The sequence below is a fragment of the Leuciscus leuciscus genome (genome assembly GCF_965113295.1).
Source record: "Leuciscus leuciscus genome assembly, chromosome: 7".
In the NCBI taxonomy this organism is placed as follows: Eukaryota; Metazoa; Chordata; class Actinopteri; order Cypriniformes; family Leuciscidae; genus Leuciscus; species Leuciscus leuciscus.
The window spans coordinates 29529675-29545965 of NC_138731.1; the positions used below are offsets into that span (position 1 = coordinate 29529675).

General features: G+C 37.9%; 1 protein-coding gene and 1 long non-coding RNA gene across 4 annotated transcripts in view; one reads left to right on the forward strand and one right to left on the reverse strand.

Annotated features, from left to right (window-relative positions):
- epb41l5 (erythrocyte membrane protein band 4.1 like 5) overlaps positions 1-16291 on the reverse strand; it is a 45219-nt gene that overhangs the window by 10456 nt on the left and 18472 nt on the right. For 2 of the 3 annotated variants that reach the window (XM_082176373.1, XM_082176371.1), the window contains exons 11-17: positions 16181-16271; positions 14279-14448; positions 11734-11840; positions 11307-11325; positions 10118-10157; positions 8412-8536; positions 349-494 (exon numbers count right to left, since the gene is read on the reverse strand). In XM_082176373.1, coding sequence (XP_082032499.1) covers positions 349-494; positions 8412-8536; positions 10118-10157; positions 11307-11325; positions 11734-11840; positions 14279-14448; positions 16181-16271 — 698 coding nt within the window. The remainder of the gene's footprint in view (positions 1-348; positions 495-8411; positions 8537-10117; positions 10158-11306; positions 11326-11733; positions 11841-14278; positions 14449-16180; positions 16272-16291) is intronic. The other variant, XM_082176372.1, reaches the window with a different exon arrangement.
- LOC309503666 lies at positions 14455-16272 on the forward strand. Its single transcript, XR_014207798.1, has 2 exons — positions 14455-15707; positions 15921-16272. It is a non-coding gene; the product is annotated as an uncharacterized lncRNA (long non-coding RNA).

The window sequence follows — 16291 nt, forward strand, 5'->3', positions numbered from 1 at the left end:
TAATTTCTTTAAAAAACAAAAACATGAACAATCATACTGAGCCCAAACTATAGAATGGTAATGTATGTGTGATTGGGTACTGGTCAATATTGCAGTTTTATTTATTATTCTGTAACCTGAATTGGCATATCCTGGAAGCAGACGATACCAGTGTTTAACCTTTTACCCAGTTCAAACTATAAACTCTTTTTCCTGTGGCAGGTTACAAAAGCACTAAACATGTCTAACGTGCATTATAAAATTGTTTTGTTGCCTGATTTTTCTATTTTATTTTACATTTGGACAAAACATTGTCCAAAATGTCTCTGTTTTAGTGCATCCCACTGTATCTGTGAGGTGTTAACTGACCAGCCAGAGAGAGGGTCTCTTCAGTGACTGTGCTGGCTGTGGTATGAGCAGCACTTGGTCCCACTTCTTCTGCTGTCACCGTGGAAACAGTGGCCAGAAGAACCTCATCTACACATGTCTCCAAGAGGTCAGTCACCAAGGGCATGCTGTGAAGGATGAAAGGGTTAATTACCATTTGTCAGTTATAGGATGTAACCCCCTATGTGCTGCTCGTTCATAGTCCACATCGATAGATATGACAAATGTGACTCACCTGGACAAAAATCCTTGAAGCTGGGCCAACCTCAAGTAACAGCTACGTAGACAATAGCACAGTATCACATCCCAAATATGTGATAGTCAAAATAAATGTAAAAAAAAATAATAATACACCCAGTGACAGATAGTGTACTCATAACTAGATGGGTGTTAGGCTTGGGCGATATAGATTTACATGTATATGAAATGCATTTCACAACTCTAAGGGTATAATCAAACCTTTATAATCAAATTTGAGCAGACACTTATTACTGAGGAACCTCACACAAAAGGAATAGAGCCGTTATCTAACAGAGTCACATGCCAACTGACCACACACACATTCCTCTAGATCTAGATTAAAAGACCACCCACACACACACACACACGTAATGTCTGTAATGAAAAAGCAATGTATTCTGGAAAGGAAGCTTCATTTTGGACACATAATTCCTTGCCAAACTGACTAAACCCAAAACACTTTCCACTATACATTTTTCAGTGCCAGTATGGACCAAGTAATTAGCACTTCATTAAAAAAAAGAAAAAAAGAAAAGGACACCTTCCAGCTTAAGACATGACCATGTATGTCATTTACAGAAATGTTAATATCACATGAGTTCTAACACAAAGCATATAAATATCCCACAGACCTAAAGAGAAACTGAAAAAAACAATGGGGAATTGCTTTTGTTTGTTAGTTTTAATCATGTCTTATAGTCATGTAAGATACAGCTGTCCTTTGGTTATAATTGAACTGTAGACAATCTAAAAACCATGTATATTGCACTTTCACATTGTCAACTGGTAAAAATGTTTAATCACCCCAATAAGGGACCGTTCGGTATTTATGGAAGGGGCCACCGGAGGAAAATAGGGGAGGGTCATGTCTTTTTATTCTTTGTTGAGGGGAGGGTCATCCAACTTTTTTTAGTCTAGGGGGAGGGTCACCCAACTTTTATATTCATGAAAACAGCAACATTTCAAAGTGGCTTGTTTGGTGCTATTTGTTTCCATTTAGCTCCATGTTGATCTCGCGTTATCAGACCCCCTTCGATATCAGATGGGTCTGACCCAACAAAAATCCAGTTTGGGCTGTTTGACAGTGCGCGCGCACTTCAGTTTGCGCTTAGAAAAAGTGCATCATGTCAGAACAGAATGCCAAATAAATGTTTACCCGGCAAAGCTTTAAAGCACAAGCAAATAATGAACTTTTGTGATTGCGAATAAGTGCACAGTGTCCTGTGAGTGTAACTCCAGCGCTGCATTAACATGTGATGTGAACGTCGAGTTTTACAGTATTGCGACTGAGGCGCCAGAACTGCAGCTGATAGAATGTGCGCTGTAGCGCGATACTACCATATTTTAGTTTCCATTCTTATTTTGTTTCCACGATGTGTAAGATGTAGGGCTACCACCAGTGGCGTATCCAGGACATTTTTACTGGGGTGGCCAAGATGGGACACAAAACTAGAGTGGGGTGGCCATATATACTATAAAGTAATGTTATGTAAACCTTTAAACTCTTATATGTAAGGTGGGAGGAGTTGGATCTAGATTAGAGGAAATAGAGGATTTTAATAATAGTAACAAAGTGCAAACTTTATTTTTAAATAATGGTACTATTTCATAAAATGTAAGATATAGTCACAGGCCTATTTAGGAAATGTGTTTACTATAGTCTGTTATTAATTGCCATAGTGGGGGATATTATTTACTCAATTAACTTGGCCATTAACTTGTCCGAAAATGCATTTGTGTTTATCTGCAAAAAGGTTTACATACACTAGATTGCAGCCTAGGCTACTGTTAATGTAAATATAATGTTAGTGGTTTGTTTTTAAAGTCTACATTAGAGACCTGCGCGGGACGGATTTCTCACTTAATAATTCCTAAAAAGCTGACATCTCAGTTCATCGCCATCTCACAAATCTCTGTTATTATCAATGAAACTGGCAGCATAATTAATCTTTCATATTATCTACACTTTGTTTGATATAATAGATGATTTTGCCAGTATGCAGAATTCAGCACTGAACAAAAAGTCCATTTTGAGCGGTGAGGGGATTCTATCTTAAATGCATCTGATTGGCCATTGCGTTCAAGAAATCAACACATATGTCTGTGATTGGTTACATTGTTCAACGCTGCAAACATGTTATAAATAGAGACTCTGGCCTGTAAATAGTTTCTATTTTGTTTTAGTTGTTCTTGTTGCCTTTGTGCAACAGATGAATGACAATTTATTCGTTTTTATTTGTTCAATTTATAGATAATTCTATTTTGCGGGAGTCCCGACTCCCGCGAATCGACACACGAGTGCATTACCGCCCGCGCCCGCACTCGGCCATCAGATTCCCGTGCCGCACTCTGTTGCGTTGGGTCCCGACCATACCTCTCAATCGACTGATTCCAGCGTTTTTATCGTTGTTGTATTGTTGCAACTGTGTGACGTCCTCTTGTTTCACGGACCAGCAGCAGCAGGTGCACCGTGCAGCGCGCGTGCTCTTATCTCATGGGTCATCTGACCTGCATGGCCAAACGTCCGCTGAGCAGAAATCAGCTCTCACAGTCTCAGTACGACCGTTACTGTGTTAGTTAAAAATGTGAAACTGGCCCTAAATCAGTTGATCAGCTGTCATCACTGATTGACAACATTTCTCGTTTCTTGTGTTGACGAACTTGACCTACCTATCAGATCTGGGGTGGCCGCAGGGGTGGCCAATGAGCTTTCAGGGGTGGCACCGGCCACCCCAGGCCACCCCCTAGAATCGCCATTGGCTACCACATCTTTAAATTACTATTAGTATTAGCCTATTTAAGTTAACATAATAAAATACGTAGACCTAGGCTACACCACAAAAACTAGTTGAGGATAAATTCGTTAAAATTGGGCGATTCCAGTGTAATGGACGTGACATTTGCAGTCAAAACTTGAAATATATATTCTCAGAAAATGCATTTAATACCAATATTTTGAAACGTCTGAAAGGAGTCAAGACATTCGAAAAATATCAGTCTACACATGCGTTTTATATTTAATATGAGGGAAATAGCCTACACATGTGACGTGACACAAAAAAATCTTTAACTTTTAGGTGGCAAAATATTTTTTAGTAATTCTATAAATTACACTGTGCAAACCAAAAGATATATACCCACCGGATGAATAAAGATCGGCCTCCACAGAACATAAAATATTAACAAAAAATTTCGTGTTCGCATTTATGAAAAAAAAAAAAAAAAAAATGTTACGGGCGTCAGTTCTCCATTACGGACATGACTGCTCTGAAAGCGAAATTTCACAGAGACCTCAAACAGAAAGCGCAAAGCCTTTCTTTAAAGTGAATTTCGTTTTTTTATTAATTGTATCTTAATTTTAATCAATGTTTCATCTGGATTTAATAAATAATACGTAAATATAGTAGAAAATAGATAATCATGACACGGAGGCGCGGGCGAGTGAACTGGACTCTTGTCTCATAAATGAACCGAAACTCAGCGTAAGGTATGCTACTTGCCTCACAGACCTGAGAAATATATAGAAAGCTTGAAATGTCTACTTTTAAACAGAACAATTCAAAACGAAGGAAAACAGACTGCTTTCTGCTTATGAAATGTGCATTTCTCTCTGGCGCGTTCTGAGAAGATCGCGACGCATCGTCAACTTCATCTTTGCAGTCGACACAGAAAACACTTGTTTATTAATAAACAATTAAAATGTCTCCTTGCTATATTTGACATATTAATAATCATTACTTTTGCCGGTTCTTTGTGCCAGCTTTTAGATGCTTTGTTGGCAGCGCCAGTGCGCCACCCACATGTTCAACGAGTCACACCGCATCAGCACCGAAAACATGATTTTTTCCAAATCTAAAATCAAAAATCGTGATACGAACCGAATCGTAGGTTTGGTCTATCGGTACAGCCCTAGTAAGATGAGAAAGCAAGAGTTTATGGTTTAAAAACAAACAAACAATGGCTATCTGAACATCTTTGCCAAGCGCAAACCAGTACAGAAGTAGGCTAATCAATAAATTATCGGGGAAGGTCATGCCTTTTTTCACAATAATTTTGGAGGGTCATAGAAAAATGTATTGCTGGCGAAGGGAGGGTCATGTCTTTTTTGACAACAGATCTCAAAACTCCTCCGGTGGCCCCTTAAATAAAAAAACGAACAGTCCCTAAGAACTTACGGCAAAGTTCAATAATCAGATCATTCTGATTACACAGAGATATACTGAAATAAAACATATAATCTTAGTGGCACTTTCCACAAATAGGGTAAAAGTAGGTTTCCCTATTCCCTAAAGGCACAAAACTTATGGAAATATTTTTTCCATAAAATGAATTTCCTTTAAAAAATAAACAGGTCCCAATTCAGGCAGCACTGTTATCCACTTTGGTGTTTTTTTTTTAATATTTTATAATGTTTACATTAATCAAAAACGAATAGGGTTTAAAAAATTGCAAACCTCAAATAAATACAACCTCTTGAGGTGGACAAATCATTTTCTGAGTTAAGCACTTCATTTTAGTGAAATTTTAATGCTCTATTTTGTATCCTATTTGTGAAAAGCACCTAATAACTTTGTTTTAAATGTATAGTAGGTCTAAACAATCAAGTAAAACTGTAAGTATGTTGATCAAGGTATAACATTACGTCAAATAAATAGCTAAAATAAATGTCAACAGGACATTTCCTGTGTGACAAAGGTGGTTGAATAATGACCAAGTCATTGTCATTGCAAGCACAGCCACATTAAGGATGAAAGTTATCTCATCACTCTGGCTGGTTTCAGTCTAACAGGGGAAGGACATAGAACTCTTTCTGTGGTTAAAATGAGTGGAAGACTTTAGTCCAGGTAGTTTCGCTTGATCTCAGTCAGAGAATATGCCTTTCATCCTGGCGTTCCCTGGCGCTCAGTTTGTATCCGAGGAATGCGGGGGTGTGACAGCGTCCGTGTCTGAGAGGAGGAGCAGGGAGTTGCCTGGCGGTCACGCTGGAGTCAGTGCTGGGATTGAATGGGGGGAGTGAAGCCTGGATGGGTCAGTGGAGGAGGGGGGAGTGTTAGCATGAGGGGACAGGAATACTGTAGAAATCAGCGAAGGCAACATAAAGAGAGAAATAAAACAAAGACATAAAACGAGGTAAAAAGTTGAAGGAGTTAAGGCAGAGGATGATGTATAGAAAATATATTAAAGATCTATATAGTTTATAGATGACTGCACTAGTTTGAATGCACTATAGAGGAGGTATTTCCTGGTAATGTTATTTCACTCTTTCAAGCTGCATCAGCACACAATGTGTTCTAATAATTTAATGTAGTTTAATATCATGCATCAAACTTATCCCAATTATAACCTGATGCAATGACATTTGTATATGCCAATTTCTGAGTGGAAAAGGGTATCATATCTTCATGCTTTAAATCCCTTCTTAAATAACGGGTATTGTTAAGCACTGAACTACTACCTTTTGCACATTTGAATAATAGCTAGAATATGTAGTAGATTTTTCAGTAACTAACTGCCTAAGAGGACAGATAGAGCTCCAATCCAGACTACAAAAAGAAATTGTCACAAATACAAGATAATATAAATGAGTCTTATATGATTTTATCTGGCAAAAGGGCACCAGTTAATTGCCTCTTTAAAATGCATGCAAATGTTTCCTGATTCATATATCTTCTGTCGTTGTTGCATTCAACAATGAACATCTGAGATGTCCGATTTGCAAATAATGTTCCTTTTAATGAATTAGAGTGTCTCAATCCCCAAGTGCGTCTCAAAACTCCCTAGCATTCTAGGTTGTGAACCAGTATATTGTGTACACAAATTGGGCACTGGTAAGGAAAGTAATGACCCTGGCTTACTACACATTGGGACTATTTCCGGCGAAATGACAACATCCTCATTGTACAACATCACTACTGGTATTTTTGAACAACAGCAGAACTCATATCTTGATTATATTCTTTTTTTTTATGTTATCTAAAGTACATTATTATAAATACCTTGCTTGTTCATTACATGCAACATTTCAGCCGTAAATTAATTATAAATGTTAGCTAGATTATGTTCATTACCTGTCTAGCAATGTATGTTTATGCTGACATATAATGAAATAATGGTTTGTATTTTATTTTTAAGATCTATCGCGTTTCGTTACGTGTCGTGAGTTGGCTCACGTTATTTATGTTTCGCGCTTTAGAACTTCCGTTAAGGGAACATCAAGCAAACATTGTACTTCCTGGTTTTCACGGTACATTGTGGGACTTTTTAGGGAGCGAACGTTTCATTGCACTGGAATGATTTTACGATTGAGACAGCCTTTAAAATGACCGACTCCATGATCAATGCCCTGACTATCGAACTAGGGAGCTGATTGAGATGCACCATTAGTTGAACAGATTCACAAATCAATCTTCAAACTCCTGAGCAAAATATCAGTTTGAATCCATCTCACTCATTCGGTGAAACTGACTCATTATTTGAGGAATTTTTCATAGCTTACTATTCATGAATTTATCATTGTGTTAAGAAGCTAAATTAATATTTTTACTATTATTGAGACTAATTAATATACATTTTAATAAAATAATTGTTACTAGTATTAATATTACAATATTATTATAATTTTCAATTAAATATAAGCAATGTTAATGGATCAATGGGAAAACAAGGTCATGGGGGAGCAGATGGTAAGACAGATGTAAGGAGACAAAATAGGGCTGAATGACTTCAAAACATACTTGAGAGGACAAAATCGTAGACAAGAAAGAATTTTTAGTCTGTTTACTAGGTTAGGCAGAAGGGGGTTTTGTTTGGTTAGTGAGGAGCATTAATAGGACTAAATCAATTCAGATAAGAAGAACAGAAGTGAGAAATTGTCATCAGAAAGGAGTGGAGAAGGGATATCCACTTGTCTGTGTTGATTCCACCTTTGAATTAGTTTCAGGTTTGATGAAAGAGAGGACAGGACAGTCACAAAGCCAAAAACAGAGAGCCCACTGCTTCATCTGGCAGTTGCAACACAACATTCTATTGGTCCAGCTGAGATCACAGGTACCCTACTGATTAGGTTGGTTGGTTTGGACTATAATCAAGCAATAGCAGAACTGATGTTGATACTGATTTTCCCAGCCCGAGAAAAAAACTATTGATACAAAGCCAATCACAAGAAATCCCTCAGAAATGCACTGATTGGTTGAAGAGAGTCTATGAAGGATTGAAAACAGGAGTGTACATACCTTGCCTTATGAAAAGGCCACTGGGGTTTCAGAACATCAGACTACAACAAAGTTTAGAAAAACGAGGATCAAATTGTTCATAAGACAGGACAACATATCCAACACTCACATAATAATCCCACTTTCCGATTTAATTTCTTTTCAATATTTCAAGTTTAACGCAAAGCTCTGCACAGCACAATAACCACAAAGACAGCCTCAGGAGATAGAGCAAGACGAGGGGGAAAGTAAGGGGGAAAGTAAGAGAGAAAGACAGGCCTTTCACGTAAAGAGAGAGTATGTATGTTGTCAGCCCAGCAGGCGTTTTCTCCTGTGCTGTAGCAGCCATCTGCTCAACGTCAAAGCTAAACAGCATGAAGCACCTTCAACACCAGTCACCAGCCAGCACCACAACCTCACACCAGCTCACCAACACACTACCAGCAGGACCAAACAGCCCAAACATATCATTTATACAAGTGTTGCACTCTGCCAAAGTGATGTTAACCGGCTGTGCGGGGGCCTGAAGTAACAGCAGGGAATCAGATTAACCTGCTTAGAGGTCTTATTGCATTAAAATTGTGAGAAGCTCACCTCCTCTTATCCGATTGGCTGCCACCGGGGCTTCTGGGGAGGGTTTCGATTTCCATAGAACCTGGTGCAGAGGGTGGGGGGCTGACCACAGGCATACCGGACCAGGGAGGCCGTGTTTGGGCGGGCTGAGGAAAGATGAGTGTGGGCTGCATTTAGGTACAAAAACACTCAAAGCAAAATAGCCTTGACAAACCAAACATGTGAATGCATGATAAAAAAAGATCAAGTTCAAATCAAACTAGTTAGAGATATGTAGTATATTAAGGGGCAAAATTTAAATTGAACATTTATTTATTACTCAAATTGTGATGTGCATTTTTGCAAGTTTGGGGTTGGTAAGATATTGTAATATTTTTGGAAGAAGTCTCTTATGCTCACCAAAGCTGTATTTATTTGATCAAAAAACAGAAACGTAGCAATTTAAAATAATTGTTTTAATATTTTAAAATGTAATTTGTTTTCGTTATGGCAATGCTGAATTTTGTACAGCCATTACTCAAATTACCCAGCCATTATTGGTTCAGTAACATTTCTTATTATCAATGTTGAAAAAGTTGTGCAGCTTAATATTTTTGTAGAAATCATGAAAAAAAATTCAGGATTCTTTTATGAATAAAAAGTGCAAAAGAATAGCATTTCTTTGAAACAGAAATCTTTTGTAAAATTTTCTTTCTTTTTTTTGTAAAATTTTTTATGCATTCTTGCTGAATAAAAGTATTAATTCAAAAATTCTTACTGACCCCAAAACTTTAAACAGTAATGTATGTTACTATCTTTTTTAAAGGGATACTTCACCGTTTTTTCATATTAAACTATGTTATTCCCTTAACTAAGACGAGTTGATACATACCTCTATCGTCTCAGTGCGTGCACTAAATCCCTCTGTCTTGCGGCGAAACTTTGTTAGCCCAGTTCATTTAATATGGGCCAAGCAGAGAAGCTACCAAACACCTCCACGTTTTCCCTATTTAAATACAGTTACTCGCGAAGTGTAACTCGACCTAGGACGGTGACACAAAACAAAACGTTGCGCTTTTCTAAGCGTGTAAAATGGATAACTATTTTGTATGGCGGAATACCATAGCAAGTGCTTGTAAGCACTTCGACTTGGCGCAGTAATATCTTCACTAGAGGGAGCGGGGGCCGGTGAGAGGATTTTTCACGAGTGAAGATATTACTGCGCCAAGTCGAAGTGCTTACAAGCACTTGCTATGGTATTCCGCCATACAAAATAGTTATCCATTTTACACGCTTAGAAAAGCGCAACGTTTTGTTTTGTGTCACCGTCCTAGGTCGAGTTACACTTCGCGAGTAACTGTATTTAAATAGGGAAAACGTGGAGGTGTTTGGTATCTTCTCTGCTTGGCCCATATTAAATGAACTGGGCTGACAAAGTTTCGCCGCAAGACAGAGGGATTTAGTGCACGCACTGAGACGATAGAGGTATGTATCAACTCGTCTTAGTTAAGGGAATAACATAGTTTAATATGAAAAAACGGTGAAGTATCCCTTTAAAGTGTTCAGAATTTTTGCATTACTGTGAGATTTCTTTAGTTTACTCATGTGCAATAATTTTCTTCAAGTTTGGAGTGAAATATGACTTGACATTTCTTCCAATGTAAGATTGAAACAAAAAACAAACAAAAAACATTGGTAAACATTACAAAAGTATATATTTTTGTAAGGTAAATGCAAGGATGTACTACCTTTGTTTCTAAGCTTGGGTTCACTCCGTTATTGTGGTTACTGTGGAGAGAGAAAATGTGAGTGATATATAACCTATGTCTGGGTTTATGAGCTACTGTTGACTGACTTCAGTAGGCAGCACAAAGATGGTCCCTTTATAGAGGTGACCAGAAAACATGGCCATGTCAAACCAACACTGGATCAGCATGAGCAAAGACATTCCTGATGTTGTTTCAGCATGTGACCAGGGGGCCCCATGTTCAAAACTTTCTGTAGATTTCATCCTAAAAATATGCACAAGTTCTCTTTAGAAAACCCAGTCAGCTGAAGATTGTGCATACATGATCAAGATCACATTAGGCTACAGTATCACTAGGCTACTGTCTGCCTGCACACAAAATCAACAGCAGTGGTTGAACAGTATTGTCATCAGACCTTTTCAAACTGGCCAATGGACCGTTTTACCACCGAACTAATCCAACAGTGTCTGCCATAATATCAGAGTCAAGTGCACATCATTGATTATTGTTCTCGCGAGAAATATTTTACTCTGCAATTAAGCTTAAAGAGGAATTGTCATGCGCCTAGCACTCCTCACGGTCATTAAAACATTCAAACGTATAGCGTGCCACAGGAACTACACATATTTCTAAACCGTTTCAGTCACAGCAAAGTCTTAAAAAAATCCCTATAAATCAGAACTCCAAAAGTGCTAGCACATGATGTTGTCCACATTTGCATCTTTAACTCTGAATCACAGTCCAAGTAGGGGTACATAAGACTCAGCCTGACAGCAGGTCTTTGCTGACAGACTAGTAATGCACTTTCCCCCTGGAATAAGAATGAAGTAAAGTAGTAGTAGTAGTACTTCATATCCTATATTACATTCAAATCATGTTAAGAAATTAACTCAAAAGACCCTAGTTATGTTTTGACAGCATGTTGGTATAAAATTAAATGTCAAAGGGCTCTGGACATTAAATTATTCATAGTTCATAAACAGTTACTACACACACAAATAGTAATACTACACACTAGTATAGAATCATGATTGAGTCCATAGAAGTGGTGAACAGCTCTGAACAGAGCGTTGGTATGCTTTCAAATGACAAATACTTTGTGACTGATGTTGAAAGTGGAAGTCACCTCATCACTATACAAGAGAAAATTTAAATTCCATTTCACAATTCAGCAATGTAAAATACTTACTCTAAGGATCTGTTAGGACCTGCAGGGAAACAAACAAAAAAGAATGAGCATTTGTATTATGCAAGATCACATAAAGCTGAAGTTACAACAGAATTACGTGTAGCTGAAACAGTGCTGGGGAACAGGGGAAGACTCAACTATTTGATGGAGCTGCTAAAAAACCAAAGCTGATTACAATATAACTATTTATAGGAGGCAAAATGGACAAAAAATGCTGCAACAGGGACATCTATAATTTTTTTTAAATAATAATAATTACTGGTTCACTGAAATTCATTTGGCTATTACTTGTTGAGACCATTAAATAAAAACTAAAAATACATGTCTTAAACCTGAGAATGCCATGTTACTGAAAAGGTTGGTAGTGTTATTATTACATTAAAAATTAACATTATAATCCCCAATACTGAACAGTTTTTCTTCTCACCTCTGTTCTGCATGGTCCTCCTAGAATAACGCCGACTTGGCCGTCTTTCAAACGAGGCAGATCGTCTAGTTTTGTTGCCCTTAGTTGTCTGATATTCTGTCTTCCCACTTCCCACAAATAAAAGAAATTAACGTCAGTTACACGCATATCTTTAAAACCTTCATGATAAATCCCTGCTGACTCGATAAGACAGCAGACATTTACTTTTATGGGCTTAGAGTAATGAAAGTCTAAAGGCATTGGAAAGAGTAATGCCACTGTTCCTTGGAGGATAAGCAGACCAACCAGCATTAGCAAACAAATTAACAAAAAATGAGACAATCAGACACACACAGGGGAAAATAAAGAGCACATTAACATAAAAATAGGCTAATTCTTGAGCCTGGATAAGTGCGAAAATAAATGCAGCCAAAAAAAAAAGCCTGGCCAATAGGAAGCCGAACTGGACAGCGTCAAAGCTCCAGGCTGGCAGCTGGAGATAAGATACAATTCCATTGTAAGGACACACACACACATACACGTTTAAAGCAGATCATGCTACGATTTACAACTTAGCAGCAGATATTGTAAAGACGACCTATGAAAAACAGGAAGTCTAATCTCAATCCAGGCAAAAAGACAAAACATTCAACTGACCATTGGGCATGATTATAATGGGTTTATTATACTAATTAAACTAAATACACATTACTCAAAATGCACTACTCTAACATGTGCCTCTACTGAAGCCATTGTATGAGCAAAGCAGAGATGTAATGCTTTTAAGAGCCAATCCCTTCACCAAATTTAAAATACACAAAATTAGAGGCTGCTTTCAATAAAAGCAAGTAACCAAGTAGTCTAAAATATATTTTGGTGGTGCTTTCCCCTGCAAAACTCATTGCTACAATGCTTGTTTTGGGTCAGCACCAAAACATTACCAAGCAGTTGCTTAAGTTCAGTGTGTGATAAGTTTCTAAGTCATTAGCCGCGTTTCCATTACAGATTTGCGCAAATGTTTTGCGCTATTATCTAAATATCGATAAAAAACTATTGCGAAATGACGGCGTTTCCATTAACCGATGTTATGCGACTAAAACGTCTTTTTTTCTCTCGCGATAAGTCATTCCAAAAATCACGGCAACGGACGTTGGTTATAATATCACAGCCACCGCATTAGACATTATTATTATTATTAATGGAAGGAGACGTGGCGTGTTATCCAAGCATTAATGGCAGGGAAAGACCCCCGAACGACACATATAAGGAGTTTCTGGGTGTTTCGCCCTCATTTCTGCTCCGATTGTGGCATTTCTTTGAGATTTAGAATCCAGTATTCCTATAGGCTAATTATTGTTTCTTTTATGAATTTAATAAATAATTCTGTCTCGTGTTCTGTCCAAATGATCCATGTAGGCAACTTTTGTGTCTATTTGTTTTTCCTTTTTTAACCCCTAATTGAAAAACGAAAAATGAACGGTTGTTGTCTTCTTAAAACAAGTTGAACACCAAAATTTTAATTTGAACTGGCTACACACAACTGCTGTGCTTTATTTATGACTTTTTGCCCCATTATTAAACATTTAAAATATTCACAAATTAATATGGAAAACATGTCGATTTTACTGGTTTTCTAAGGCCAAATTAGAAACTGGAATTGATGTATTTCCCGCAGTGCTGAATGAGAAGAGCCATTAATATAATTAATAAACTATTGTTTTCTAAGTGTCGGCTAAAATCACATCTCCATCTCCGCTGTTATCAGATGCGCTTTTAGAGAGAAATGCAACTTTCATACGGATTAGCCTACATAATCAGAAGGTATTAGCTTTCGATTCGAATTTGTTCGTTTTAAAGTGGACATTTCAAGCTTTAGCCTACACAGGCTATATTTTGTTTCAGTTCTCGCGCCCCAGTTTACGGAGATCATGTGCGTCTGATTGTTTCTTTTATTTTACAAAAGCACAGCATTTTCTTGTTATTGTGAGTTTACACAAATAAAAGTGGTTGAGAATAATGTATTATTATTTTCTGTCTGACCAGAAATGATAGAGTATAAGTTGTTTCCACTGTTGATAGGAAAATGCAAGTGTTTGCGGCCGCGCCTCCGTGTCATCCAGTGCGCACTCCACGCTCAGCTTTGTTCCTTTTTTGCATAAAAGCCTCTTCTAAATATAGCCTATTAAATGTTATAATAAAATAATATAAAATTATTATTATTTGCGTAGCTATACATGGACTTCAAACACACTGCGTCTTCTAAGTCAGGTGACTGTAAATGCGCAAAAACTGTTTCCATTGCAGTTTTGCGAAATATTCATTTTTCGAATTGCCTTAAAAACCACCTCATGAGAGCGTAAAAACTTTTTTGCGATAAATGGGAGTTTTTGCGAAATTGACGTGTTTCCATTAAGCGTATTTTCAATTCGCAATTTCAATTTGCGCAATTTGAAGGGTAATGGAAACGCGGCTACTGTCCTATGTCTGTAGAATTTATTTTCCCTGTTTTATTATCTGCCAGACACTCACAATGGATGAATGATTAATGAACTGTAGAAAAACTCACCTGTATCTGAAACGTGAGCCCATTCTGATGAACCCGGAGCGAGCTGAGCTTTTCTGGACGGGACCACGCAGGCGGAAGAAGGCATGGTGCTCTATGGCACACTTCCACAGATGCTTGCAGGCTTTCGGATGGTCCATGCGGAAGACGAACGTGTGCTCTTGCTCTTTCCCCTACGGCAGAGTACAAAATGTTAGAGCAATGTACTATTAATTCATCCATTGGTTTGACAAAAGAAGCACAGAATGAATGGTTTAAGAATGTAGAAGGCATAAACAAATGTAAACTCAAGAACATGCTGAGAATGATGTTGAGAACATGTAAGCTCAACCTTCAGGAAAGGTTTTCACTAGATTAGACTCTTTTGTTACATAATTAACAGAAGCTTATTTGGGCTAGACAGTTATCTTTAAGGGTACACAAAAAGCTCAGAAGCCATTTAGCTATTATTTCTGAGTGCTACTAGTGCTGCAATTTAGAGAACATTTCTAATTGTGATTTTTATGATAAAAACTGCAGTTGCGATTTGCGAAAAATGTGTTCGTTTTTTCTTAAAAAACAAACAAACAAAAAAACACCAGATTTTCTGTGGTTGTTGGTAAGGCTCTACAATTTAGCACAAAAAAGTTCGATTGTATATCAATCCAATCATAAAATAACAAATTGAATTACTACCATAGCTTTTATTTTGGCAAAAAAAAAACCAAAAAATTCTTGTGTTGACAACAGCTGGTTTTTGTGCTTTTCATTACAAGTTTGGGAAGACGGCTAGCACGTTGCGTTCCCAAATACTTTGTAAGCAGTTTACTGCAAAACGAGCGGCTCCAAGACACTGAAAACACTAGATCATGAGCTGAATGTGTGTAAATTAACACAATGCAGGGCTTCACTCTAAAACATGAAGAGAATGTATTTAATTAATTTGCTGCCTTTGCGACTGATAGCAAAGACAGAAAAAAAAAAAAGATACATCTAGAAAATACCAGTTGCTCAATCTGCTCTAAGCAAATCAAAGTCTCTCTAAGACTTTTATCAGCAGTTCAACTTCAAAGACCTATGGAGTCTGGGGGACTCAGTATCCAGTAATCAATGACATACACCTCAAGGAGAACTTGTACAATCGCATACAGGACAAAGACTACTAATTGCATCCTATGGGGATACCTTTCTATGACAAACATAATTTTATTACTGGTCACAATCAACTGGATGAATTAATGGGGGAAATAATTACAACAGACTTCCAGACTCAACAGAACCCCATAATGCAATGCACCAAACCCAAGCCCCCATAAAAATACATTTTATTTTGCTATTTGACACCATCATGTGTCATGACTGAGTAGTCTCTGTCCTCATTCACAGCTCCAGTGCTTTATAAAGTGTGTAGTGCTTCAGATGCCAGGCATGCCTAACTCCTCGTGGGGTGGTAGTGGCGCAATGGATAAGACACATGCCTTTGGTGTGAGAGACCCGGGTTCGAATCCACTGTGAGACACCAATGTGTCCCTGAGCAAGACACTTAACCCCTAGTTGCTCCAGAGGCGTGCGACCTCTGACATATATAGCAATTGTAAGTCGCTTTGGATAAAAAGCGTCAGCTAAATGAATAAATGTAAATGTAAAATGTAAATGTGCTGGAGAGATGCCAACAGTCTCAGCAAGAACACACACACACACACAGAGTGGAGCGAGTAGGACACGGGTGGAGGGGTTACACGAAGACCCATACCTCACATTGTGTTATTGCAGATGTATGTTATTGCATTTATCAGAAGTGGTCACAGGAGATTTAAGATGCATGTTAATACCAGCTATACACCAAACTGAGTGCATACTATTTTCAATCACCCCTCACAAGCAGATCATGTGTGAACTGTATGTGTGTGCGAGATGTTTCATTACCTCTTCTGTCTCCTGCATTACCTGTTCATCATCCTCCACTACCACCAGGGTGAGTTTGCTCTTCTTAAAGTCCAAACGTGTGATCTTGGGCCTGTGCAGACAACCGGTTTG